The 26,750-nt window shown below is 43.4% G+C and overlaps 2 protein-coding genes across 4 annotated transcripts in view; both read left to right on the forward strand.

Annotated features, from left to right (window-relative positions):
• LOC146553902 (polyamine-transporting ATPase 13A3-like) overlaps positions 1-19,337 on the forward strand; it is a 36,825-nt gene extending 17,488 nt beyond the window's left edge. The window contains exons 14-33 of one of the 3 annotated variants that reach the window (XM_085255230.1): positions 471-532; positions 2,609-2,759; positions 2,912-3,034; positions 3,126-3,143; positions 3,360-3,537; positions 3,698-3,818; positions 4,461-4,585; positions 4,677-4,840; positions 7,838-7,966; positions 8,062-8,141; positions 8,218-8,260; positions 8,716-8,825; positions 8,929-9,025; positions 9,360-9,432; positions 9,534-9,711; positions 10,039-10,220; positions 10,391-10,479; positions 10,655-10,735; positions 10,993-11,088; positions 11,704-19,337. In XM_085255230.1, coding sequence (XP_085111356.1) covers positions 471-532; positions 2,609-2,759; positions 2,912-3,034; positions 3,126-3,143; positions 3,360-3,537; positions 3,698-3,818; positions 4,461-4,585; positions 4,677-4,840; positions 7,838-7,966; positions 8,062-8,141; positions 8,218-8,260; positions 8,716-8,825; positions 8,929-9,025; positions 9,360-9,432; positions 9,534-9,711; positions 10,039-10,220; positions 10,391-10,479; positions 10,655-10,735; positions 10,993-11,088; positions 11,704-11,943 — 2,340 coding nt within the window. In that variant the 3' untranslated portion in view covers positions 11,944-19,337. The remainder of the gene's footprint in view (positions 1-470; positions 533-2,608; positions 2,760-2,911; positions 3,035-3,125; positions 3,144-3,359; positions 3,538-3,697; positions 3,819-4,460; positions 4,586-4,676; positions 4,841-7,837; positions 7,967-8,061; positions 8,142-8,217; positions 8,261-8,715; positions 8,826-8,928; positions 9,026-9,359; positions 9,433-9,533; positions 9,712-10,038; positions 10,221-10,390; positions 10,480-10,654; positions 10,736-10,992; positions 11,089-11,703) is intronic. The other 2 variants (XM_085255231.1, XM_085255232.1) reach the window with 2 other exon arrangements.
• A 2,298-nt stretch (positions 19,338-21,635) lies between these two features.
• Positions 21,636-23,200, forward strand: LOC146553903 (transcription factor HES-1-B-like). Its single transcript, XM_085253890.1, has 4 exons — positions 21,636-21,908; positions 22,000-22,095; positions 22,191-22,278; positions 22,486-23,200. Exons 1-4 carry the CDS (start codon positions 21,801-21,803, stop codon positions 22,935-22,937), a joined length of 744 nt encoding a protein of 247 aa, XP_085110016.1. The 5' UTR covers positions 21,636-21,800; the 3' UTR covers positions 22,938-23,200.
• Positions 23,201-26,750: the final 3,550 nt, after the last annotated feature.

A 26,750-nucleotide genomic window follows, 5' to 3' on the forward strand; every position in this document is an offset into this window, starting at 1 on the left:
CGGGTTGTAATGTTGTTAGTTTGAGTAAAGCATTCAAAGTTGATAAATTTGATTCATTATTCAGTGAAGTCTGTTTTTCCAGGCATTTTCCAACATTTTCTAGATTGTATAATTCATTAAGAGAAGGAACAAATTCATCAGTTCTGAAAATAAAAAGACACAGACTTTATTCATAGTTTGTTTGGTTGTAAAGGAGCTAAAGGTTGTTGTTGTTGGTTTTATTTATTTATTTTTAACACTGACCTCAGTTGGTAGAAAGATTATGTACTAAACAGCTAAATGCTTCCACACAGACATGCTGGGTCACATCTTTGTCCTTGTTTTGTCCTTTGAGGAAGCTGCTTAGTCTTGTTCCGTTCCACTGTCTAGAATTATGGGCTGTTCAGATTGATTTCCTGCTCTTGCTGATGAGATGTACGAGGCCTGAGTTGGTAGCTTCGTAATAATGTGCAGTTTTTGTTTTCCCTCAGACTGGTACTCTGACCGAGGACGGTTTGGACCTGTGGGCCATTCACAGGGCTGAGGATGGCAGGTAGGAAGTGGCAACTTTGGGTTTATTGCCATTCGTGTGCATATTAAGATCAGATCTCCGAGTATAACCAGAAACAAATAGGAACTGCTATAGCTCACCTCTTTGTGCAAGTAGCAAATATGCCAAAGGCAACTGCAGGTGCCTTAGTTCAACTTGCCCCTCAGTCATTTCCTGCATATTGCTCCCCCCCACTCCATCCATGCTTTACTGTCTAGTCTCTGTAAAGTTCTCTCAAAATAAAGACGGCACATACAAAACGGTATTGCATCACTGCATCATAGCTTTAAAATGCTTCATTTAGCGGCTTGTTGATTTATTGAATAACAAAGAATGCATCTGTATTTTACTGCTGTCCGCTAACAGTTTCTCTAATAATTTTGTCCTGACACATCTGAAGGAAAAGTAATTGTGTCTTCTTTGGTCATAGACTGTAAAATGGTAAATGGCCTGTATTTATATAGCGCTTTACTAGTCCCTAAGGATCCCAAAGCGCTTTACATATTGTGGGATTATAATATTATTTTATGCCATGTTAGACCCCTAATTAAAGATTGTGAATTATTATGTAGTTTTAGTTTGCATTATTCTCCTGAATTAGAAGAAGGTGATAACTATTGCATTTGTTAAACTGATTTGCATTACATTAGACTGCTGATTTATTGTGAATGAATGATATTGTTTTATGATGCATTATACTGCTGAGTTATAAGAAATACTGTTCGCAGAAAGTCATCGCCTTATTTGTCTGATTAGAAGAGAACAGAACATACTGGAGTTTTCTGCCCCATCTCAGCAGGAGCAGATAAACAGGGAGCCAAGGTCGTAGCTTAGGCGCTGTGTGAGAGAAAGAATGTGAATGTTTAGGCTTTTATGATTAGGTGGGGGCCACTAGAGGCTATAAGAGTTTGATCAATGCTCCACCATTTTGAGATCTGATGCTGTCTGCGTACGGTGTCCATCTCCCACGCGTGTGATCATTAAAATCATCGTTTGACTCAACCCGGCTGGACCAGTGTTGTTCTTTTGGCTTTTCCTCTTGTATCCATCCCCAATATATTGAATCCGTAACAATATCCAGTCATCCACCCATGATAACAAGATGGCGCGGCCACGTCCAGACGCCTTCCTGACCGCTCCGCTCCGGTTACATTTCACTGTGTGTTATACTTGTATAACTATGCATGTGACAAATAAAGAACCTTGAACCTTGAACCATCCACACACACATTCACACACTGGTGATGGCAGCTACATTGTAGCCACAGCCACCCTGGGGCGCACTGACAGAGGTGAGGCTGCCGGACACTGGTGCCACCGGGCCCTCTGACCACCACCAGTAGGCAACGGGTGAAGTGTCTTGCCCAAGGACACAACGACCGAGACTGTCCAAGCCGGGGCTCAAACCGGCAACCTTTCAATTACAAGGCGAACGCCCAACTCTTGAGCCACGATCACCCCAAACTGTACATAGTAGATGGCAAGCAGAGGGCGTATCTGATCGTGAAAGTCTGAGGCTTTCGTACTCACAGTCGTGACAGTCGTACTCACTTTTGATTTTGACCTTGCCCAATCTTTTGTTGATGAGTTTATGGGCAAAGTCAATTATTTTAAATCTTGTTAAATATATAAAAAGTCTGTTTTTTTTTTTTTTTTTTTGTTGTTTTTTTGTTTTTGTTTTTTTTTTTTAGAAAATCTTTCTTTGGAGTAAAGCCGCGTATGCTTTAGGGTGTGGCTAACATGTTGCTACAGTAAACATCCTGAGGACTGTTTCTCGGTTGAATCCACTCGATGCTAATTTCTTCTGATTTCAGAAAACCAACCAAACAACGTCCGCGCTTACATTAGTAGCCTGTGAACCAATAGTTCCATCTTTTATGTACAGTCTTTAACTTTGCCTCTATGAAACACTGGACAGAGAAATTTAGACCTTTACTATCAGGGCTTCTATTAACAGATTTGGAAATGTCACAGAAACTTTGGGTTGTTTTCTCACACAGTTATATAGAGTCACGATTTGCTTCTTTCGCACCTACAAAGAATCGAGTCGTTGAGTCAGACCTTCTCTCTTCACTGCAGCTTTTGTTCACCTGAGTCTGAGGCTGCTAAAGTCAGTCTTGTAAACACTACATTCGTGGCCTGCATGGCAACCTGCCACTCACTGACCAAAATAGAAGGAGAGCTCTCTGGAGACCCTTTGGACCTCAAGATGTTCAGCGCTACAGGCTGGGTAAGCAGAGATTTTGAGTGTTTAGCGTGGTTAGTTACTGATAGCCTGTAAGTGAAATCTCCAGCTCCAAGCTCCAGGGAAAAAAAAATACCTTTATTTACAGCAGCCTTGACTCAGTGATTCAAGGCAGAAAGGTGATGTTTTTGTTTTAGATCGTAGAAGAACCCACAGAGGAAGAAACCGCGCTCCACAATCCCATAATGCCCACAGTAGTACGCCCTCCAAAGCACATCGCCCCTGAAGCCCATCAGAGCAATCCACTACCTCAGAGCATGGTACCGTGACCTCCGTATGTTCATTGATGACTATAAATCAATGCCGGATTTTCCTAATATGACACATTTTGTTTTGTTTTTTCTTTTTCAGGAGCTTTCTGAATTATCTGTAAGTTGCCACTTCATGAAAACATCAATGTTTTTGTATTCACTTTGTTACTCAGTGTTAAATCTTGTAAATCTGACGTAGCTAACTGAAAATTATAGCCTAGCATGAAGCCTGGAAGCAGCTGTCAAACTGTCTTTGAATCACTTGTTATGAAGAGAATAAATCAACACATTTTTAGAATCGGAGCAATTTTTTTTTTTTTTTTTCCCCCCCCAGTTCAAACATGTGACTTTTGCTCCTCAGGCCTGTGAGATGGGCATTGTGCGTCAGTTCCCCTTCTCCTCGGCGCTGCAGAGGATGAGTGTGGTGGTCAGGAGGCTTGGGGCAAAACACATGGACGCCTTCTTAAAAGGGGCACCGGAGGTGGTGGCCAGCCTCTGCAGACAGCACACAAGTCAGACATGGGATGGTTATTTCCTCCCTTTTAATTTGACTTTGCTGTAAAGAAATACAAATGAATAAAATATGTCCTCCCTGTCCCACAAAATCATTTCTTATCTTGTCTCATGTTATATAATAAGGTCACACCAACATAGCTCTGACCTTCTGTTTAGTCCCACAGACGTTCACAGAGACTCTGGAGGCCTACACCAGGCAGGGCTTCAGGGTTATTGCCCTGGCACATCGTCAGCTAGAGTCCAAACTCTCCTGGCACAAAGTCCAGAGCCTCAGCAGGTACTGTACGCCCGTATCCTCAGATAATACTGCCCACAGTGCATGTGGATACTCCCACCCTGAAGAAAATGCTTGTAATGTGGTTTCTTATCTTGCTGATGACGCTTTTAGAAGCTCGAAGCTGCTCTTAGAGTAACTTAGCTCAAAGTCCTTCTATTGCAGGGCAGAAAATGTCCTTGCTAAGTGAAACATGAGGAGGAAGGCTTGTTTGAGAGCTTTTATATTGGAAGTATTTGAAATGACTAGCAGTTTTGTCATCTGCCACAATGTCGTGCTGCCAAAAGGCACAAAACTGTTTGAGGCGACTGCAATATGAATGATTTATTAAGTGACTCTATGCTCAAAGACGTGCTCGCTGTACAGCAGCATATTAGTGTTTGTTTCCGGGTGTTTGGGGTCAGTGTGATAAAAGTAGGAAATCATTAACTAAACTTAAAAACAGGAAGAATGTTATGTAAGTGAGCTGAGCTCTTAAACTGCTTTGATGCAGCGATAACCTCAGATTTATGATGTCTAAAAGTCAGAAGTCACCGTGTGTCCCAGATTCATCCTGATATCTGTTTTTCTCTAAATGTGACTTTTTGTGGATTCCTTAAAAAATGGCAGCACAATTTATAGAAGTCTATGATTTTTCTCTCATAGGGACGTAATAGAGACCAACATGGAGTTCCTCGGTCTGATCATTATGCAGAACAAAATCAAACCAGAGACTGCTGGTGTTTTATGTGAATTACAGCGAGCCAACATACGCACATTGATGGTCACGGGTAATGCAGCTCAGTCAATTTGTCTTTTATTTGCGACGCAAATTCAAATGTTTGTGCCTCTCATTTCCCTCTTCTCCTCTGTATCTTATAGGCGACAATATGTTGACGGCCATATCGGTGGCTCGAGACTGTGGAATGGTCCGTCCATGCGAGAAGGTCATAATAGCAGATGCTGGGCCTCCCAAAGATTTCCAGCCTGCGAGTATCACGTGGCATTACACTGAAAACCAAGCTCAGGCTGTTAAGGACAACGAGGTAAGAACCACCGAGTAATCCCCGGTTAGTGGACGGTACTGGGAAGAAGGTTTGATCGTGGGCGATCGTGGCTCAAGAGTTGGGAGTTCGCCTTGTAATCGGACGGTTGCCGGTTCGAGCCCCGGCTTGGACAGTATCGGTTGTTGTGTCCTTGGGCAAGACACTTGACCCGTTTCCTACTGGTGGTGGTCAGAGGGCCCGGTGGCACCAGTGTCCGGCAGCCTCGCCTCTGTCAGTGCGCCCCAGGGTGGCTGTGGCTACAATGTAGCTTGCCATCACCAGTGTGTGTGAATGGGTGGATGACTGGATGTGTAAAGCGCCTTAGGGACTAGTAAAGCGCTATACAAATACAGGCCATTTACCATAAATAGGTATAGAATAATTAAATAAAACCATGCTTTCTTAAATTCCGAATCTTAAACAAGGTATATAATTATCCTTCATCTTCAAACCCCTAAAGGAAAACAAAGGAAGAAGGTTTGAGCCAGCCCTTGTAGTTCTCCAGACTTCTTGAAGGATGTTCCAGAGCTCTTCGTTGGATGTTGACTGCCTTTTGTTCCTTTCTCTGCTTCATTAAAGTTTGAATGATCTCTCCATCAGATATGTTGATTGCTGCTATTTCTTCTTCTCTTTCCTCAAATCTTAAGGCAGGAATATCAAACTCATTTACATACAGCCCATCTTATGTGGTCTAGACCAGTAAAACTGCCCTTTCTGTCTGTGTAAAGACAGCTGCTTGCAAAAGTATTCGGCCCCCTTGAACTTTTCCACATTTTGTCACATTACAGCCACAAACATGAATCAGTTTTATTGGAATTCCACGTGAAAGACCAACACAAAGTGGTGTACATGTGAGAAGTGGAGCAAAAATCATACATGATACCAAACATTTTTTACAAATAAATAACTGAAAAGTGGGGTGTGCGTAATTATTCAGCCCCCTGAGTCAATACTTTGTAGAACCACCTTTTGCTGCAATTACAGCTGCCAGTCTTCTTTTAGGGTATGTCTCTACCAGCTTTGCACATCTAGAGACTGAAGTCCTTGCCCATTCTTCAGCGTTTGTGAACAGTAGTTTTCAGATCTTGCCACAGATTCTCAATTGGATTTAGACACCAGACAGGTCAGGGATAAAGTTATTGAGAAATTTAAAGCAGGCTTAGGCTACAAAGAGATTTCCCAAGCCTTGAACATCCCACGGAGCACTGTTCAAGCGATCATTCAGAAATGGAAGGAGTATGGCACAACTGTAAACCTACCAAGACAAGGACGTCCACCTAAACTCACAGGCTGAACAAGGAGAGCGCTGATCAGAAATGCAGCCAAGAGGCCCATGGTGACTCTGGACGAGCTGCAGAGATCTACAGCTCAGGTGGGGGAATCTGTCCATAGGACAACTATTAGCCGTGCACTGCACAAAGTTGGCCTTTATGGAAGATTGGCAAGAAGAAAGCCATTGTTAACAGAAACCCATAAGAAGTCCTGTTTGCAGTTTGCCACAAGCCATGTGGGGGACACAGCAAACATGTGGAAGAAGGTGCTCTGGTCAGATGAGACCAAAATGGAACTTTTTGGCCAAAATGCAAAATGCTATGTGTGGTGGAAAACTAACACTGCACATCACTCTGAACACACCATCCCCACTGTCAAATATGGTGGTGGCAGCATCATGCTCTGGGGGTGCTTCTCTTCAGCAGGGACAGGGAAGTTGATGGGAAGATGGATGGAGCCAAATACAGGGCAATCTTGGAAGAAAACCTCTTGGAGTCTGCAAAAGACTTGAGACTGGGGCGGAGGTTCACCTTCCAGCAGGACAACGACCCTAAACATAAAGCCAGGGCAACAATGGTTTGTTTTAAAACAAAACATATCCATGTGTTAGAATGGCCGAGTCAAAGCTGGTAGAGACCGACCCTAAAAGACAGGCAGCTGTAATTGCAGCAAAAGGTGGTTCTACAAAGCATTGACTCAGGGGGCTGAATAATTAGGCACACCCCACTTTTCAGTTATTTATTTGTAAAAAATGTTTGGTATCATGTATGATTTTGGTTCTACTTCTCACGTGTGCACCACTTTGTGTTGGTCTTTCACGTGGAATTCCAATAAAACTGATTCATGTTTGTGGCTATAATGTGACAAAATGTATGTATTTATATATAATGTATTTTAGATATTTTAATATAAGTTAAGTTTTAAGTTTTTAACACATTTATATAGTAGGAAAGTATCTTTTTATCCTTAACTACTTTTCCAAAGCCTTCCAGAGGGCCGGCTGAAGGCTTTGCTGGGCTGATTCTGGCCCCCAGGCCTTATGTTGACACCCCTGTTTTAGGGACACACTGCACACCATTCTGAGACATTAAAAGCTTTCAGCTATTAGCTCTTTGGCATTCATTTTTGGTTAGTGCAAAAATACAATTTTACGCCTGTCAAACTGTGTTTTCGTTGGCATTTTTCATAGATTGAACACAAGAAATGGGAACAAATGTGTTTTTGTGACAGGCTGTTGGTAACAAAGTGCCTCAAGATACGAATATTACAGGAAGGTCTGGCTCCTTGGAAGCAACCATTAAAAGCATTGACGTGTGTGTCGAGACACTTTCATGGTACTGTAATTCAAGGAAAACAACACATGCCTGGACAGATGATTTACCTTCTCTTGTTAAGGCTGGTTTTTAAATACTGTTCCAAATCCTGTTCAACCACTCTGCTGTTTGCAGTAGGTTTGACACCTACATGTTGAGGCATCTCTTTACTTTTACAGTATTTTTGCCTTTGAGTTCATATAGAATGCAAGAACTGAAGCATTTGTCAGTGCACAGCTCGTTTTATACATTTATATATTTTTCAGTCGTTCAGTTGCATGAATCACTTTAGGTAAAAAAAAAAAAAAAAAAAAAAAGGGGGAGTAAAAAGGTTTGTTTGGCTTAAATCTGATATTTTATTCTCCACATAAAATAGTACCATGGTATGACTGGCTCATCTTTACTCCTTCAGATTGTGGAGATCGAGCTGGATGAAGGGACCTGGGATGGGGAGGTTTCTCAGGAGCAAAGTTATCACTTCGCTGTAAGCGGCAAGGCCTTCGCTGTCATTATTGAATACTTTCCCCAGCTGGTCAAGAAGGTACACGTACTCTTTGTCTGTTACTTGGTCCACGTTAGCTTTGAACATGTGTAAAGCTGTGTAATTCTCCTTTTCCCCTCATGGTGGCACTGCAGCTTGTGCTGAGAGCCACCGTGTTTGCTCGCATGGCTCCAGACCAGAAGACTCAGCTGGTGGAAGTCCTGCAGAGCATGGAGTGAGTCGCTCCTCTGTTTTGTGGTTTTGCGTTTAATCCGTTTCATGTGTCTTCACGTGTTTTATTTATCTTCCAGTTACACCGTTGGGATGTGTGGTGATGGTGCTAATGACTGTGGAGTAAGTCTGAGTCAGCTTTATAATAAAAATGATATTTTTCATCGTCTCTTATGCTTTTTTGCAAAAACAAACTGAAACACTGTAGCCTCTTAAAGCTGAACAAGAGGCTACAGGTGGTATAAAGCAACCTGCATATCACATACTTGGACTAAGTGTAAAGTAAACCACATGTATGCATGCTTTAAAAGCATTTATGTAGGTTTACATTTTACTTGCAGTCATGGTTCCTTTTGACTTTGTGGTGTTTTTTTTTTTTTTTTTTTTTTTTCTCTGTTCCCTCGGTGCCCACAGCTGTAGTTTCCTTAAATATTTTATGTACTGACAAACAGTAATTGATCTATTTGATGTATTGATGAATAAGTTACTCTTATCAAACTGAGTGTTTTACCTCTGGTTTTGCAGCGTTACTCAAACCCAAAGTGAGTTATATTAATTTAGTCCTCTCTCCCTCTCAGGCGCTGAAGAGAGCTCACAGCGGGATTTCTCTGTCAGAGCTGGAGGCGTCAGTTGCGTCACCCTTCACCTCCTCTACCTCAAACATCTCCTGCGTCCCCAACCTAATCAGGTAAAGGAGTAAATGTATCTCACAGCTTTATTCACACTCCGAGAGCATCTTCAGCTGAGAACAGCTTTGATTTGAACTCTAAATCCTGTGTTTCCTTCTAAAGGGAGGGACGGGCCGCCCTCATAACATCGTTCTGCGTGTTTAAGTTCATGGCTCTCTACAGCATCATCCAGTTCATCAGTGTCATCCTGCTCTACTCGGTGAATAGATATTTGTCCTTCCAAATTTTTTCTCTTTGTCACCTGCTGGGAAAACATTGTGTCATTTGAGACACCATGAATAAAATGGGGGGAAGGGTCCCAAATAGGAATGTATACCATATCAAACTTTGATACGGTTCCCACAAGTTGCGTCTTTAAAAAGAAGTTTAGGTGAAACAAAGGAACGTGACAGCAAAGTGACGCGCCGCTGCTGGGAAAAGGATGACAATGACACAGTGTGACACAGGAATGTAGGTTAGCTCTAAAGTCAGCGAGTGTCAGCTGAGATTATAGAGCCATTAATTTGTCGCTGTGTGATCTTTTGATATTTTAGGTTCTCAGCAACTTGGGAGACTTCCAGTTTCTCTTCATTGACCTCATCATCATTCTCACCATTGCCTTTACAAGTGAGCAGCGTGGCGACGAGCACCAATTTTTAAAAAAAAATATTTTTTTTCCAGTCAGTGTTCAAAAAACAGCTCTCTAATGACTATATCCTCTCTGTCAGTGAGTCTGAACCCAGCCTGGAAGGAGCTGGTGTGGCGTCGCCCGCCGTCCAGTCTGATCTCAGGCCAGCTCCTCTGCTCAGTCCTGACCCAGATCCTCACCTGCCTGGTCTTCCAGGTCCTGGCTTTTCTCCTGGTACGACAGCAGAGCTGGTACGAGACATGGACGCCTGAGTCAGAGTGAGTGATGTAGATTTATTTATTTTTTTAACATATCTGTGGTCTGTTAGGATTATTAATGTGGTGATGGCACGTGCTTAAAAAGAAAAAATCTGCCCAATATTTCTTTCAGACACACTAAACATAAACCGATTTCTCTAACAGTTGTTATGTGAAGCTCTTTATTTACTGCTCAAGTTGGCGGCGTGCTGTTTAATATCAGTAAAAGAACAGAGACGTTTGAAACGTTTGCTTTTCACTTGCCTTTATCGTGTTTGATTTTTGCATTCTTTGTTTGTAAAAGGAGACATTTGTCCTCATTTTCTGCATTTTTCTCTTTTCCTGCAGCGCTTGTAATGTTTCCAGGTCCATCTTCTCTCTCGGAGTTAACGTAACTGATCCTCAAAACCATAAAAACATCAGGAACTATGAGAACACGTCCCTCTTCTACATCTCCACCTTCCAGTATTTAGCTGTGGCGATCGTTTTTTCCAAGGGAAAACCCTTCAGACAACCAAGCTACAAGAACTGTAAGGCTAAGACTGTTTTGTCAGCGATGCGTGTTTCAAATTTTAAGGAAACACAAATACACTTTTAAGCTTTAAAAAGACAGAAAAGGAGTGTAAAAACAGTCACAACTTAGGAATTTCCCCGTATCCCACATATAAATTGATAAAGATTGTAACTTTTCTTCCACGAGGGCTGTTCATGCTGACCTGCATCGGTCTGTACACTTTTCTCCTCCTCATCATGCTGCATCCCTTCCCTGCTGTTGACAACTTCCTGCAGGTAAACGTTGTTTCTCTCATTTTCTCCGCGTGTTACTGTCACACCACAGGCTTTAAGTTGCCTCGTGTTGGGACCGAAAAAGAGAAACATCTGCGCAAAAGCGTGAATATCTGAGATGTTGCATTGGCTCAGAGGTGCCGCACTCACCGCTCTCCATCCTCTCCTGCCTCCCCAGATCGTGTGTGTTCCCCATGACTGGCGTGTCACTCTGGTGATCATTATGATCGGGAATGCGGCTGCTTCTTTCTTGTTGGAGGTACGGCTCAGAAACCACCACACCCTGCCTGCTTGCTGTGATTGAGCTCCTTTTAAAATTGCAAACTGTGATTTGCATGCTTTAATTTAGTTTATTTTGCATGTGATTTCTTGCTTTCTTTCTTACCGAGTAAGTGTCGGTGGTGCATCACTGCTAAGTAATGAAATCAGTGAATCATTTTTTTCTCAATTTAAGATGTTTTCGACTTTCTGATTTTCATAATCAGCTGATTCTCAAGTTCCTGAAATCTTCCATAGATTTTGATCCTTGACATCATCTTGTGGAGGCTAGTTTTCAGAGGCAATCACAGGGCAAGTCGCCCCGCAGAGTCCTCCTCTGCTCACACGCCGCAGGTTGGGAAGCTTTTCACTACACTTTCTGTTCTTTCACTGTGTAGACAGTAGCATGTTATCCTTAACCTCGATTCTCCTGCTTTTTTTCTTCTCATTTTACAACAATAACACGGATTACATAGCCAAAAAAAAGTTAACATTTACACCATTGAGCAGGTCATGAATGACCAAGTCTAGCTCATTCTATGAACCCATCAGCTTCAAGCTCTTTTTTTCAGTCACCAATGGTTATAATGTCTTATTGGGGCCATTGTAGGCTTAGATACATAAATATGGGGCTGGGAGTGTTGGTAATATTCAAACAGCCAAAAACAACAATTTTAATCCATGATTAAATCCATAAATTCACAAAAAAGTGACAGAAAATGACGCATTGGAGATGGTGGTGGTCAGAGGGCCCGGTGGCGCCAGTGTCCGGCAGCCTCGCCTCTGTCAGTGTGCCCCAGGGCAGCTGTGGCTACAATGTAGCTTGCCATCACCAGTGTGTGAATGTGTGTGTGAATGGGTGAATGACTGAATGTAGTGTAAAGCGCTTTGGGGTCCTATGGACTAGAAAAGCGCTATACAAATGCAGGCCATTTACCATTTACCATATTTTCCACCTTACATGTTCAGGTGGCCAATGACCGCTGGGCTTCGTCCGTCCTCTCCTGGTTGTTCTGTCGGAGACACAAGGCACCAAGGGCGCTGTATATGCAGCTGGCTCTGGAGCTGCAGGAAGGCAGTGAGTGGCCCCCCCAACCCTCCGCTGTCACCTATGCCAGTGACCTAAAATCCAGCATCTCTGACCTCAATGTGACTGCCAACCAAAACTCAACACAGGCTAAACCTGAAGCTTCCCTAAAGCTTGTATGATGGTTTAATTCACCTCCTCAAAATGGGCAAACACCCTGTACTTCTATCGTAGCCGTACTGTCGTATCTCGCTACTGAAACTTGAGCCAGAGGATTATTAAAGGAAAAGCTTGGCATTATTTGTTTTCTCGGTCAATGTTCAATGTCTCATTAAATTTAGCCTAGCACCAAGCCTGGAAACTGGGGGGAATAGCTACCTTAGCAAACATGCTACCTTGGGCCCCATGAGGGGTTACTGTGGGCAGTCACATGGGCCACAGTGTCTGAGAACCAGTATGAAATGTAGGACGCATCGGGGCCCCGAACTGTAGAGCAGAGTGTGGGCTTACTCACTGCAGGCCTGTAATGGGCCACACAGTTGGTTCCTCTCTGCACATAGTACTGGCTGCCCCACTGGGGCCTAACTGTACCTGACAGTGCAGGTTTAAGCCATGCATTTCGTGTGAGTCCCAAGGTAGGCTGCAAAACTGGGCCCCTATGTGCTCTATCAGATACTGAGATATGATATAATTATAGCTCATTGAGTACATATTTTCCACCTCACATGCATCAAACTGGAGTGAAGAGTGGACCAGAATGTCACTCAAACAAAAAACAACAAACTACTTAGGGGGTCACCACAACAGGCAGCTGCTCATATTTAATTTGGCAGATTTTTACACGACTTTCCTGAAGTCCATTCCATATCAACAACATCCAGCCATTGCAATTTTGCCTTTGAACTACCAGAGTTTTATATGGGCTATGTGTTACCAGAGAAGACCCTTATGGAGACCCAAAAGGGAAAACTGCTATGGGCTGCACTTAGGCTTTCTTTAAGGAAGCTCAAAACATGCATGTGTGGTTTTTCCTGCCCACACAGCACAGTTCACTCAAATCTGCCCACTATGGACTCACATGGTGGCATTTTTTTGTTGGGCATCCTGTCTCTGTGCAAAGCTAGGCTCTAATAGGCATTCCCTCTTGTTGCTACACTTGGTGTTAAGCTAATATTAATTGCTGGTTGCTGTGCAGGCATGGTACTGGTATTGTCTTGTAGTGCCAACCGTTAGTAGCTTAAAAGAAAATCAAGTACTGCTCTGGACACTAGACACTGGGAATGGTCAGATTAATCTTTCCATTGTTTTGAGTTTTTTCATTATGCCCCACTCTTTGAAATATCTGAAAGTCTGACACTGAACAAAAGATCAGCTCTATCACATGGATACACTGCCCTCCTGCTGTTTTTACCATTCAGTTACATTGCTGCTGGTAGAACTTCAAAGCTGTACAAATTCAAAGAAACTTTCAAAGAAACGTGAGAGATTTAACGCCTGTTCATGGGCGTAAATGGTACTTTCCGATTTCTGAGGCAGAAAACATTCCACTGTTGGATTCTTAGTCTTTTTTTTTTTTTTTTTTTTAGTTGCTTTGCCTGAATTTCTTCCTGTGGAAGTGAAAAGCAGAAAAATATCAGTTGAAATTCTTTTTATTGCGCATTTCACCATTTAACATCACAAAGGTACTGAAGAGTAATAATGTTTTGATTAATTAATCAAACCCAATCATTAAAACACTTGCTGCTATAAAATGTTTTAACAGCTAATTTTAATGTCTAATTTTGTAAACAAATATATATATTTTAAGCAGTTTTAAAATGTAATTTTAAATTATGTGATGAAATGTTCTTTCTTAATGCAAAACAGAACATTTTTAACAGAAACTGTAACATGTTTGTGCTTTCTTTCTTATCTGGATCATGCAAAAAAAAAAAAAAGTTTTGTGTTTGCTCTGCAGAACTTCCATTTCAATTTGCAATAAATCTGTATCTGAAGCCACTCTTGCGTGCTTCGTGGGGGGCTGACCTTGGTCACACTTTTTCAGCCTAGACTTACTGATCAATTATGGGCTTTCCCAGCCTCCTCGCTGCCTGGCATATGGGTGCTTAAAGGCGCCAGAGTGGAGGAGAAAGAGGGGTATCATTTCATGTGGAGATCAGGGCCTATAGGCAGTGAATGGGTGGATTTAGAGGAGACTGTGAATGAGAGAAGGGGGTCCTCGCTTGTACCAAAAAAAAAGAGAAAAGAATCTCCCACAGATCAGGGGAAGAGCCTTTTTGGGAATATTCATGATGAGGATGAGGAGGCATCATGAATTCATGTGTGTCTGTGAATCCCGCGGATCATCTTTTCGGTAAACACGATGTCCACAGAGCCAGGATGTCGTGCTTTCTGTCTGTGTTTGCGATGTAGTTTCGTGGATAGTGTTGCCTCTCCACAAAGCAATATGGGTTTTTGTGTACTCTCTGCTGTATTCCTTTTGTATCAGTAGAGGAACAGATGGAGAGTGGTAGAAGGACATAAAGAAGCTAAAACACACAGTCTTTCTTCCTCACAGCTAGCTACTCGCTGAAAAAGGTTTTCTCAAGCTTGCACTCAGACGTGCGCTATTTCAAGCATTTTAGACTTTTTCTCCCCCCCCCCCGCCCACATGTTTTGGTTTTTTTTTTCTTTTTCTTTTGGTGTTGTGTATTTCCAAGACGTGGGCCCGTGGTGCACAGTCTGTCTGCTGATTGTAACAGTGTCTGCTCAGGATATTTTGCATAGTAACGGCCCCCAAAGGCACACTTTTCTCCACCATACGTTGTTCTTTTAGGTGTTACGCATGTTTTTGCACATCACTGTCCTGCAGCTTCTTCAACGTTGTTGGACCCCCCTTAAGACCCTTGATTAATACTCGGGACACAAGGCCAACCTGATGCTCGCTTACTTACGCCTGGCCTCATTTTACAGATGACACAAAGGCTCCCATGTTCGGTAAAAGGTCCGTGACCCACCAGACGGTCACAAAGCCCTTCTCCTCCCTCATGTCACCTAAGCATGGGTTCCCTCACTGGGCCTTGGTGGCGTTCCTGTCCCCCCTTCCTTTATCAGTCCTTCCAGGCCTGAATGGGCTCTGTGGTTGGTCAATAAATTCAGTGATTCAGGGGGTGGACAGTTGCAGCCGTGTTAACGTTTGTTCACAGGCTTGTCGGAGGGAAGGGCCCCGCCCCACGGCCCTTTGTCTCCTGTGGTCTCTCATCAGGTTAGAAGTCAATGGAGGGCCTTGTGCGGAGGTGGCAGGGGCATGGATGGAGCCGCCTCTCACATGGCCTTCACACAGGGGGAGGACCGGTTCGGATCACTGCGACACTTGTTAGAGTGAGGCCGCACAACATTTGCCGGGGTTGCTCTCCCTGAGGGCGCTTTAAACAAACTAATGGTTAGAGGCTGCAGAGTTGCACTGGGGTAAGATGATCTGCACTCGGAGGCCTGCGGTGGCCAAACTGAAAAGGAGCGCACAAGTGTATCTTACAATCTCCATTTACAGATCTGACTGAGAGCAAAAAGAGGTCAGGCCTTCATTTACGGTGAAACTATTTAAATTTGGACTAGAATGGAACCAATGCATTTCAGTGGCCCCTGAAGGTGCCACAGTGTTGCTGAGTTATGGCCGTTTTCTCAGGCTCAGCTGGGCCGAAGCATGGGAACAGACACAAACGGGAGAAAAGGGAGACAGAGAGCCATAGATGGAGCAAGACACAAACAGTGGAGGGCTTTAGGAGACAGAAAACAGTGGACAGAAAAAGACGCACTGTGACTGAAGAGGGACTTAGAGGCATGACTGAGGCCTAACTGTCATGAGAAGATGAGAGTTGCCATGGCCACCCAGGAGCCACCCAGCAAGCATGTGAGCAGGGGAGACTCGGGGGCCAGGGGCCTGGGCCTGGGCTGGTGGATCACATGCACTAACCAGGGATTATGTGCATAAGTGATGAGTGCTAAGCCGGCAGGTGAAGAAGGGAGGCCCGGGGACAAGGAGCGGGCCATCCCTCAGGACGGCTCCCTCTGTAAAGAGCAGGGACTTTTTTTTTGCCAAGTGAGGCTGATCTGCTGTGTGAAGGGGACTCAGCCAGAGGTCCTCGAGTGCTGAAAGGGCATCCCCCAGGCTGCTTTCACAGCATAAGTGGCCAAAACGCTGGTCTTGTGAGTCATCTTGAGTGGCAAGAATGGGGCATCTTCACATTCATAAATCCCAACACAAACACACTCATGGATATAGACTAAGCTTGGGTGAGGATAAGCGCCACATGGTGGGACATCATCAGGGCTCTTCTTGAGGGACGCTTTTTGATTGTTGCAAATATTAAAAGAACAGATCACTCAACACACAAACAGAACAAAAAAAGATCCAGTTTAACCCCTAGCTAAGTTTATTTTACGGTATATTTATAGACAAGACGCTCTTTTTCTAGGCAGGATCAGAAGGTTCACAAGTTGCTTTACTGCAGCGAATCAGCGCTCATCATATCAATGGCCTTACAGGAATGTGTTTGAACCATGATGGCACAAAGAAATCACATTCCCAAAGATTCCACGGAGAGAAAACAGTTCACCAATCTACCCCCAGTACCTTTTCAAGACGGTGGTATCCCTGAACATATTAACATGTAAATACACTTAGATACTTTGACAATGCACTGAAATGCATATAATCTACATGCTAACTAGCGCTTTAAAGAGTTTCCACTGCTGAATGTGGTTTAGGCAACACTTTCATGTCTGGGTTTTAAAAATTAAATGTGAGGCCTCTCTTAGAATTTCTCAAAGCGGTTTTCAATTTGATGAGGGATAAGGCGATGACTGGGTTTCCCTTTCAAAGGGGGAGACCCAGATTTCAATAAGACTTCAGTCTCCTTGCCTTTGGCTTCAAGTTGAAGATCTAAATGATGCCTTTTTCTTTTATGAGAAGAAGAAGAAACCCTATGTTAGGTAACAGATGGCAGGTTGTTGTGCTGAAATACCAGTTGCTATGCTCCCCCTTTTCCTCCGCAGCTTCACTTGCCATAGCTAAGCATCCCATCAGAAGCTGGTGTACTGACTTGGAATAAGCTGACTTGAAACTGCTCAGGTTGTTGTTGACAAACATGAGCCTAGATGAGTCTGCTAATCTCCTGGTCCTTTATCTGCTCTTTATTGCCGTATAAACAGGGCTGAATACACCAAAAAAACTAAACCTCTGTTTGCAGCCTTCTCTTATCTCACGCAGGGTTTAATCTGATGCCCTCTCCCTCTTTTTACATCTCTGCCTCTGCTAAATCTGCTAAATTCAGCCATATTTTTGATTCAGCACATCACCATGACAACCGGTTATTTCCCATCCCGGAGAAGCCGCCCCCCACCTCACTCCCATGCTCCTCTTCTCCATTGATACTGCTACCTCCCCCCTACCCCTTCTTTTTTTTTGTCCAAATAAAACAAAGCAAAGAGTGAATGCTCTCTGAGGTAGGTAAATGTATTCAGTGACATCAGCCAGGACTAGTCTATTCTGCTGGATTCCTGTACCACTTGTTTCCAGCCTTGTCTGGGGGCTGGACACTCTGTTGGCCCCATTGTCCCACGTGTATTCCTCACAGGCCTGCAATTAATGGAAGCCTTGTCTAAGGCCTCTGGAGCAGAAACTGCTGTTGGGGAGGGGGACAATAGGCGGGCCGAGCTGGGGCTGGGAGTCGCAAAGGGTGGGAGGGCCTCCCCCTCCTTCTTCTTTAAGGGGGAATTCAAAGGCCGAAGACGGGACGGAGAGTAAGCTGAGCACTGGATGAGATGTTTAAGCGATCCCTTCTGTCTGTGCCCTCCCCTCCTGGCTTGAGATGTTTTCATGCCAGCAGTTGAAAGGGAATCTTTGCAGTATTTGATGATGAGGATGGTCATTTCACTGCCCACACAGAGGTGGCGGCTGGGTGGAGGAGGAATCACGGCCGCAGCCTTCAGGTGAAGATGGGAGAGGAGTGTGACTGCTGCCCGCTTTCTAACCTCTACCTACAAAGACATTTCATCCATACGTGACTTTTAATCACTTTTACTGTTGTTATTTTAATGCTTTACATGTGCCGAGAAAAGAATCGCTGCTATGTTTTGTGCTGATCGTGGTATAAATCTCTGGACAGGGGACAGCTTCACATGCCAGAGCTATATCTTTATAGAGAGGTTAAACTGCTGGACTTAAAGCATGTTTGAAATTATGTTGTGAATGAAACAATGTTTTAAGGAAACATGGGAGGGAAAAAATTTGTTTGTGCAGGTAAAGATAACTCTATACTTGTGTCATAGGGTGTAATTAGCTACATCCTCTAATTGAAAAGGAGGCAAATCTTCCTGAAGGCAAAGGCTATTGATCATAAGTAGTATTTCATTATATTCATTCTTCTTGTATGATATGTATTAAGTGTTATATTATCCGCTTTCCAAAGAAATCTCATAAAGTTTGAACATTTCTTAATGTTGAACACTGACCAAACTCCCAAACTCCCCCTTGATAAACACCTGACTGTATGATCGCTGGCATCGACATGCTGTGTGTTTGCAAATGTAAGCCAAATGTGGTCAAAGTATATAAGAATCAAGAATAATTCATACATTTAAGGCCCTGTTTTCCTCAGCTTGTCACTATCTGTCACGCGTTACACCCGGATAGCTCGGACCGCCCCACCCTAGAGTTCCCACACTGATACAGATCAGGATTGTGCTGTAAACCTAATTTCTACATCGCCATCTGCACAACCGGGGCCTGTTTATGTCCCCCAACAGAGCTGGTAGGATGTAATTTAGTGCTGCACCAAGTGTCTCATCTGCTGCATGCAGAACCTCTTTGTAATTTAGCAGCTTTGAAAGCATTCAGCTTCAAGATTAACAGAGCATTTAATGCAAGCAGCCACTGAATCTGATGCTCTGATGTGAGTGTTTGTGTGTCACGGATCAAAAGGTTTTGTGTTTGAGAGCATCTGAACTGTGTGTTGTGGAACAAAAATAATCTTCAATAATGTTTCCATAAGGACAAACATGCAACAGCACTCTGCTGACAGCTTGACAGTGACTTTATTACTGACAATGAAAGACTGGTTCTACTTCAGGTTTCATCCTGTTATAAGGGAGTTTTTCCTTCCCACTGTTGCCAAGTGCTTGCTCGCAGGATTTCGTCTGATTGTTGACATTTTCTCTGTATTATTGTGGTGTTAGGGAGTTTTTATTGTTTTATTTGCTTATGCTGCAAAAGTTATGTTACACATATTCCACCAGACACAGTTTTCCGTAGAAACAGGAAGCTGACCCTGTGACACTGGGATTTACCATAAGAGACCAGCACAGAAATACATATCCGCAGAAGTTGACTTGCATTATATTATTCTTAGAAATTGACTTGCAACACACATACTTTGTGACACACACACACACACACACACAGCTTGCATGCAGACAGCATCAGGACCTGCGTAACAGAAAATGTGATTATATTTGCATATTGACGATGTAACCTATAAAAATAAACGAATACTGCAGTTCGGTGTGATTTGCTCTGAGCTTTTCACCCGTGCCGCACGTTGTCAATCTTAAGTGTCTCAGTGTTGTTTACTCACCTGACTGTTTGTTAACTGTAAATCTCTGACATGTGGGTTCTTTCAAAAATAATCAATAAATATGAAGCATATTTTATATAGATTTTATATAAATAAAATTGAATTTAACTGAGCGAACTTTCTTTTAATTCTGAGGAATGGGTATAATTAGGTTTATATGAGGTGATCCCAGTCTTGGCTGCAGGTTTGACAATTTCATTTGACTTCACTTGATACCAGCTCGTGTCAGGAAGCCAGTGGTGCTTGAAGTTTGTCTGGCTCACACAGACAGGAAGTCTTGGATGCAAACGATGACCTGCTTCTGGGGTCATTTCACCTCTGAGGACTCTATCTGAAAGGATCGAGCTAACTCCCGATAGAAACCTGGACTAGATGGAGATGTCTCTCAACATATATGTTAATGAAACACGTTACAGATGGCATGTGCACTGACACCAGGAGATGAGTGGTTTATCACAGAGATATTGAGTGTGCTTGCAGGTAAACAATTGCAAATTCAAGACAACAAGCGCTTACAGGTACCAGAAAATTACAGAAGCTACTTAAATGCCACACAAAATGATAACTGATAAAAATCTGCATAAAATCTCTTGTGTTTTTATACGTGCAGAAGTATGATTTATCACAGATATAAGCTTTGAAGGAAAAGATGAGAATATAACATATTTAAAGATTAATAACAGTCAGTAATAGGTATAAATTAGGATTAAGAAAATCAGGACAGAAGGGTAAAAATATCAATTCAGGTGTTTGTTTGTCATAAAACACAAAAGATTGTATTGTTTTTCATCTTCAGAAGGATTTTAAATACGTCTTTACTTTCTGCTTTAAACTCTCTGATAGTAGACACGAGATGTCAGAGGTCGAGCCAGTGAAGACAGCTCAGTGCTTCAGAGATTTTCTTCACTGGACATCAGGCCTGGAGTGTGTCAGAAACTCTTTACTTCAAATTCAGAAGCACTCAGTGAACAACCCCGTCCCACCCCTCCCCAACGAAACTGGGAGTGTGAATGCGAGTGAGATATTCCTCTCAGTACACAAAAACACACAAAAACACATGTACAGTCACGCAAATACACATCAAAGTCCGGAACATTGAAACTCCACTTTCTGTCAGTGTTAGGAAGTTTAACAATAGACTGAATCCCGGAGATATCTTAATATAAGAAAGCAAGTGCCATTTCAACAGCACATGTCAGTTCTTCAGCATGACAAACACACAGACAAACAGATATTTGTATAGTAGACAGTAAATAGGGGCCATCCATAGGAAATGCCGGAAAACCTGAAAACCCAGCTAAAAGTTCAACATTTATGCCATAATATTTTTCACATTTTCCTTTGCTGACTGATTCTGGCTTCTGGGCCTTACGGTTAACACCCCTGATCTAGACACATTTTAAAGTAACTAATTTAAATACAAGACGGGAAAACGTAACCTCCTCTCCAATATTTGTTTTAAATGTCAATAATAATGGACACAATCAACGCTCACCTTCCAAACGAAAAGGTGTAGAGCAAAGACAGTTTAGGCTCAGGAGAAAAGTGCTGACTGATCGCAAATAAATGAAATTAATGATTGCTCTTTTTTTTTTATAGTTAAACGCACAGACAAACGCCAAGTAAAGAAACATCTTTGAAACCTTTTCTTTTAAAAAAAAAATATGAAGAGAATAATTAACAGGAAGAAAAGTAAGAGACGCTTGACACAGGAGAGGTCTTATATTAATCTTAAAATTATTATTATTAGATTAGTCTAAAGCAAAAAACAAACAAACACTGAATTAATTCGAGGAGAAACGAAATTAAGACAATCAAACTGAAATTTAATGACTACATATTTTAGCTGTAAGTTTTTATCCAGCACAAGAGAGACACAAACAAAGCGGAAAAGCAGCTTTAATTTATGTTTTACAGTCTCGTTTAAAAACAGATAAAACAGCGTGCTGTTTGTTTTACCCCGAGAGCACATCAGTGGCGTCTTTAGTGGAGCGGGACGCCTCATTTGCAGCAGGAGAACTGGTGCTCAGACATTTCTCTCCTCACTCACGCTGCCTTTGTAAAACACTCTTTCAGCATCCTGACAGGTAGCCAATGAGAGCGTCCTGTCGCACGAGCCCGCCGCCTCCCCGGCGCCGTGTCCCGCGCGCTCATTGGACAGACGGCTGAAACCCAGGGAACCCGCACACGAGCCGCTCGCGTGCAGGCCCCAGCTGTATAAAAGAAACCCGAGGAGCCCGTAACAGGAGCGGTCTGGATGTCAGCTTGGCGAGTGGACAGAAGTCGCTTTTGAGCGGTGGTGTTGTCATCGACGAGGATCTCCGAGGTCTGCCAGGAGAAGGCGGGACACACTGAACTGGACTTTTTACTGCTGGGTATTCGCAGACCGCTTCTGCTGGTTTTCTTTTACTGATACTGAACTGAAGATGCCAGCCGGTACTTTAGAGAGAGCATCTCCGTCCGCTGTGGCTGCCACCCCTACAAGTGGCGACTCCACGCCCGAGAAACCCCGGGCTTTGACAGAGAGCAGAAAGGTCGGTTAAATGAGCTCTTTACACCGGTGTTTAATTGTTTGATATTTCTACGAAAAACTGTCTAAACTGCGTTCCCCCCCCCTCTTCCAAGTCTTCCAAACCAATCATGGAAAAGCGAAGACGCGCGCGCATCAATGAGAGCCTGGGTCAGCTGAAGACCCTCATCCTGGACGCACTCAAGAAAGACGTAAGGAGACGCACAGGCTAACAATCCAGTTAGATGTAAACATCTGTGAATTAAAAAAGCAAATTTAAAATTTTCAATATTTTTTTTCTATTTAGAGCTCCAGACACTCTAAACTGGAGAAGGCTGACATCCTTGAGATGACTGTGAAGCACCTCAGGAACCTGCAGCGACTTCAGATGACTGGTATGTAACTGCCATTTCTGGATGTTTACTGGAGAGCACTGAGTCTTGGAGGAGTAACTTTAGATGGCACACATGGCCCATCTTTCTCCAAGATTTATTGCCCAACCCGCATGTATGTTTGCCCTGTAGTATTCATTTCACATGCATCTCTCCATCTATCTATTTATCTGTCTGTCTGTATTTATGCATTTTTCTTTTATTTTCCAGCTGCTGCAAACACAGACCCCTTCGTTCTGGGTAAATACAGAGCCGGATTCAGTGAGTGTGTAGGAGAAGTCACCCGTTTCCTGTCCACGTGCGAAGGGGTGAACACAGAGGTGAGGACTCGCCTCCTCAGCCACCTGGCAGCCTGCGTGGCCCAAATCAATACTCTGAACTTCTATGGACCTCACCTCGGTGCGGTTGGACTCGGACAGACCGGCACACAGATTCCAGTCGCTTCAGTCCCACAGATACCCTGCAAAAGCAATTCGCTCATGCACGCTCCCCCAGAATCGATGAAACTCTATGGAGGCTTCCAAGTGGTGCCCACGCCCGATGGACAGTTTGCGTTTCTCGTGCCCAGTGCAGCCCTCGGACCTCTGACCGCACAGAATGGTCACCACGTGTCACCTGTTGCACCGGCTGTCACCTCAGACTCTGTGTGGAGGCCGTGGTAGGAAGGAGTAGATTTTGAGGAGAAGAGTACTTTCACACTGTAAATCCTATTTTTGTATATTTTGTACATTTTGTTATTACACTGAGGAAACTTTAGACACAGTTATGTTTTTTATATGGACTATAAAAGTTATTCTGGGCCTCTTTTCTTACTGTGGGGTTTCTATTTTTGATACTGCACAGTTTATTTTGCCTCTGGGCTGAGAAGCTCCCGAAAAGCACTGTATTTTCTGAAATAAATAAAATGGTTTTATGTTTACAGCAATACTTGCAGGATTGGTGACTTTTTCTTTTTCTCCAAAAAAATACTTTTACATTACCCATCACACTTGAATGGCTTATGATATCAGTGTTACTGCATTCCCCTAGTTTAGGGTCCAGTTCAGTCTATGTTGCTTACAGAAAATGCTGTTAATTGCTATACTTATAACTATAAACCATCTCAAAGCAGTCCTCTAAAAATAGACCCCCTCCTGTGTGTCGTGTTATCACTTGTCATCCCTTCTGCAGTTAGGAGAAATCTGTTTTCTGCTGGAACTAAATACCTCTCTAAGAAGGTGTGGAACCTGAGAGGCTGTGTTGAATCTAAAAGGCGTGCTGCCAGCCCAGAGAGGAGGGCGTGTTGGCTTCTGCAGACACGCGCAGCCCTGCTTGTGCTGCTGCCAGATGGGAAATCATGTTAAAATAAACTGGAAGACCAGTCATGATAAGATCCCGGTATTACTCAAGGATTAAATGCGGATTAAATTTCGAAAAATTTGATGCTGTTATTTAAACTTTTTGACAAAGCAGGCTGTAAATGTGTCTGAAACAATTTGATGATGTGAGTACGATGATGTAAAACACCCTCTCTGCAGCAGCCCTGCAGAGACGCTCCAACCCCTGTGGTGGACAGTTGAAGGCCTGACTGTCCCAGCGTGTGTCCTGAGCGTGGTGCTCGCACAGCGGGCTGCAAGCAGAGCGTGACCAGAGGTCACAGGTGCCCCTCATTCACACTCCCAACACAACGCAGCTCCATCAGCATGTTGCCTTAAATCTGGCAACCCATCAACTGACCTGGGAGCCTGTCACCAAAAGACGGGGCCTCTCTTTGACAGCGTCACACAGTGGCACCTCTGAAGGCAAACACTCACACCATCCATAGTCATTTGACGGCTTCTGATTTCAAATCCATGGAATTTAAAGGGATTTGATCCTAACAGAGAAGCATTTAGATTAACTAAATTTAAGGAACTGAATTTAAATCTGAATTTCTTACTAAATGAACCAAATTAACACGTCTGCCACCCTGTCAAAAACATTAAACTCAACTTGTGCAAACGACTCAGTCGTGTTAAGTTCACGTCTCTGTTTTGGCAGAGCTGCAAGAAGATCGACGCTAAGGAGGACTAAAAGACAAAAATAGAGCTGCCCCCTCCTATCAGAGCATCCTTTGAGAACACCCTCGGAAAGACAAAAACAAAGACGGGCCCCTCGGTGGCTCAATGGCTCCTCTCTTTGTGACCCTCTCCATCTTCATAAAGGGCCTTTCCCCTTGTTTATCCAGGAAGAGGTTTTATGGCTGGGAGCGGGGGAGGACCATGCTGTCACTTTCACCGTGCTAAAGAAGGCTTATTGTTGGCTGTTCCCAAAGGTCCTGGTTTTAAAGGCTTTCTGACAACTCTTCAGGCAAAGCTGTGCCATTCAGATAAGACGAGCTCTGAGGTGCTGACAGGTTATCGCTGTGTATATGAGACAGACTCTGTGAAGGGGCTTTGGACAGAGCGGCTTCAATAGATCATGACTCCTGCTGGTGTCTGTGCCTTCATCTCATGTCTCGTCTTATTGTTGCTTATCTGCCGCCCCCCTCCCGAATCAAAACCCCACGTTGTTGCAGTTTCTCCAAAACGCCGTAAAGCATAGACTGGTAAACATGAAGACGGGTAGACCCTGCCCCTATTACTTAGCTCCATGATTGATGGCCTCCCCTCAAAATCAGAGTGGCAAAAGTGACAGGTTCCCTGCTTCTCACAACCGTCTCCCTCTGACACACACCGGAAACCTCCAGCGCCTCCACCTCTGTGGGTGAATCGCCTTACTATTGTTCTTAAGGTTGTTATGGTGTTGATGGGGGTCGAAGTAGTCACCAGTGGTTCACATCAAGGCTAATGAATAGATTATGCGCTCAATATCAATGGTGAATGAACAATACTCTTTGTCGCCACGCTCCAATTCATCACTTTTTGATTTAGCTGGTTGTTTTTGAAAATCTTAACAACCCAGAGGGGGGGAATTTAGGAAGAACGTCATGCAATAATAGTCCTTTAAAGTCAAATATCAGCTACATCAGATCAAAAGCAACAAAAACCCGACAGAACAAGCTTATAAAAGCCCACCATAAGTCACATGTTTTTAATTTTGTCTATCTCTCTAATGTAACAAGAGCCTTTAATAAGAGTAACTTTCAGTTTACCCCCGAAGTTTGTGCTATTACACAGGAGTTTGCTGTTTCACCATGAGTTTGAGCAGAGCCAGAAATACAAATGCAACGTTGAAAAACAAGGACTTTATAGCAAATGGGTATACTGTTAGATTTAGCATATAATGAGCCACGCTGTTAGAGAGAACTCTCAGTAATCCAAGTGCCAAAGAGACCTGAAACAAAATACATGAGCGATGAATTCCACAGCCAGATATCATAGCCAGCACCAAAAAATGAAGCTCTTAAAGTGGAGGATGTGGTGCTAGAATGGTGTAAGAAACAGTTGTAAAAGTGATTGCAAAGTGTCTAAATTTGAAGGTATTAGGCAGAAATGTAATAAAGGTGAAATTCTGCTCGGCCCCGTAGTTACTGCGAGTCTTCAGTGAGACCGTCGTTTATGAGACTTTATTTGGTCACCTGAAGGCCTCAGGTTCCCCCCTGTGATGTGATCCCATCTGTCGTGAGGTTATTAACAGCAGCCTGTCCTCAGGTGTTGTTCCTAAAATTTTTAAGGATGCAAACAGTGCAACCACTAATAAAAAAAAAAAACAACCTTGCCTTGATCCTACCCTGTTATCTAACTTTAGGTCTATTTCCAAGCTTCCTTTTCTTTAAAAAATTATGGAGAAAATTGTTCACAGTGTATTTGTGGCATTTTTAGTGAAACATGATGTTCTTGACGGTTTTCAATCTGGTTTTAAGTCTCTTCATAGCACGGGCAGCATGGTGGCACAGTGGTAAGCACTGTTGCCTCACAGAAAGAAGGTCCACCATCACGCCAGGGTTTTTCTGTGTGGAGTTTGCATCTCCCAGTGTTTGCGTGGGTTCTCTCCGGGTACACTGGCTTCCTCCCACAGTCCAAAGACATGCATTTAGTGGGGTTAGGTTAATTGGTAATTCAAAAATTTTCACAGGTGTGAACGTAAAATGGTTGTCTGTTTCTATGTGTTAGCCCTGCAACAGACTGGCGACCTGTCCAGAGTGTACCGCACGTCTCGCCCAGAGACAGCTGGGATAGGCGCCAGCCTCCCCGTGACCCTGACAAGGATAAGTGGAAGAGAATGGACGGATGGATGGATGGATGATGGATGATCCATGGAATCTGCACTGCTGGTGGTTTTTACTGACATCCTCCTGGCTACAGATGCAGGGGACTATCTGATGCTAGTTCTTCTAGACTTAACTGTCACTTCTGACACAGCGAATCTTAATATTTTAATGTCTTGTTTAGAGCTCAGGGTAGGCATTTGTGGCACTGTTCTGGAGTGGTTCCAATCCTTCCTTTCCAAGAGAACCTTAGACTACGTGATTTCAGATGTTCCTCTGCTCCTTTGTCTTGTGGGGTTCCGCAGGG

The sequence above is a fragment of the Mchenga conophoros genome, linkage group LG18, assembly GCF_057382185.1.
Source record: "Mchenga conophoros isolate Kocher_MC1m ecotype Shallow Benthic linkage group LG18, M_conophoros_male_GT1.1, whole genome shotgun sequence".
Lineage (NCBI taxonomy): Eukaryota > Metazoa > Chordata > Actinopteri > Cichliformes > Cichlidae > Mchenga > Mchenga conophoros.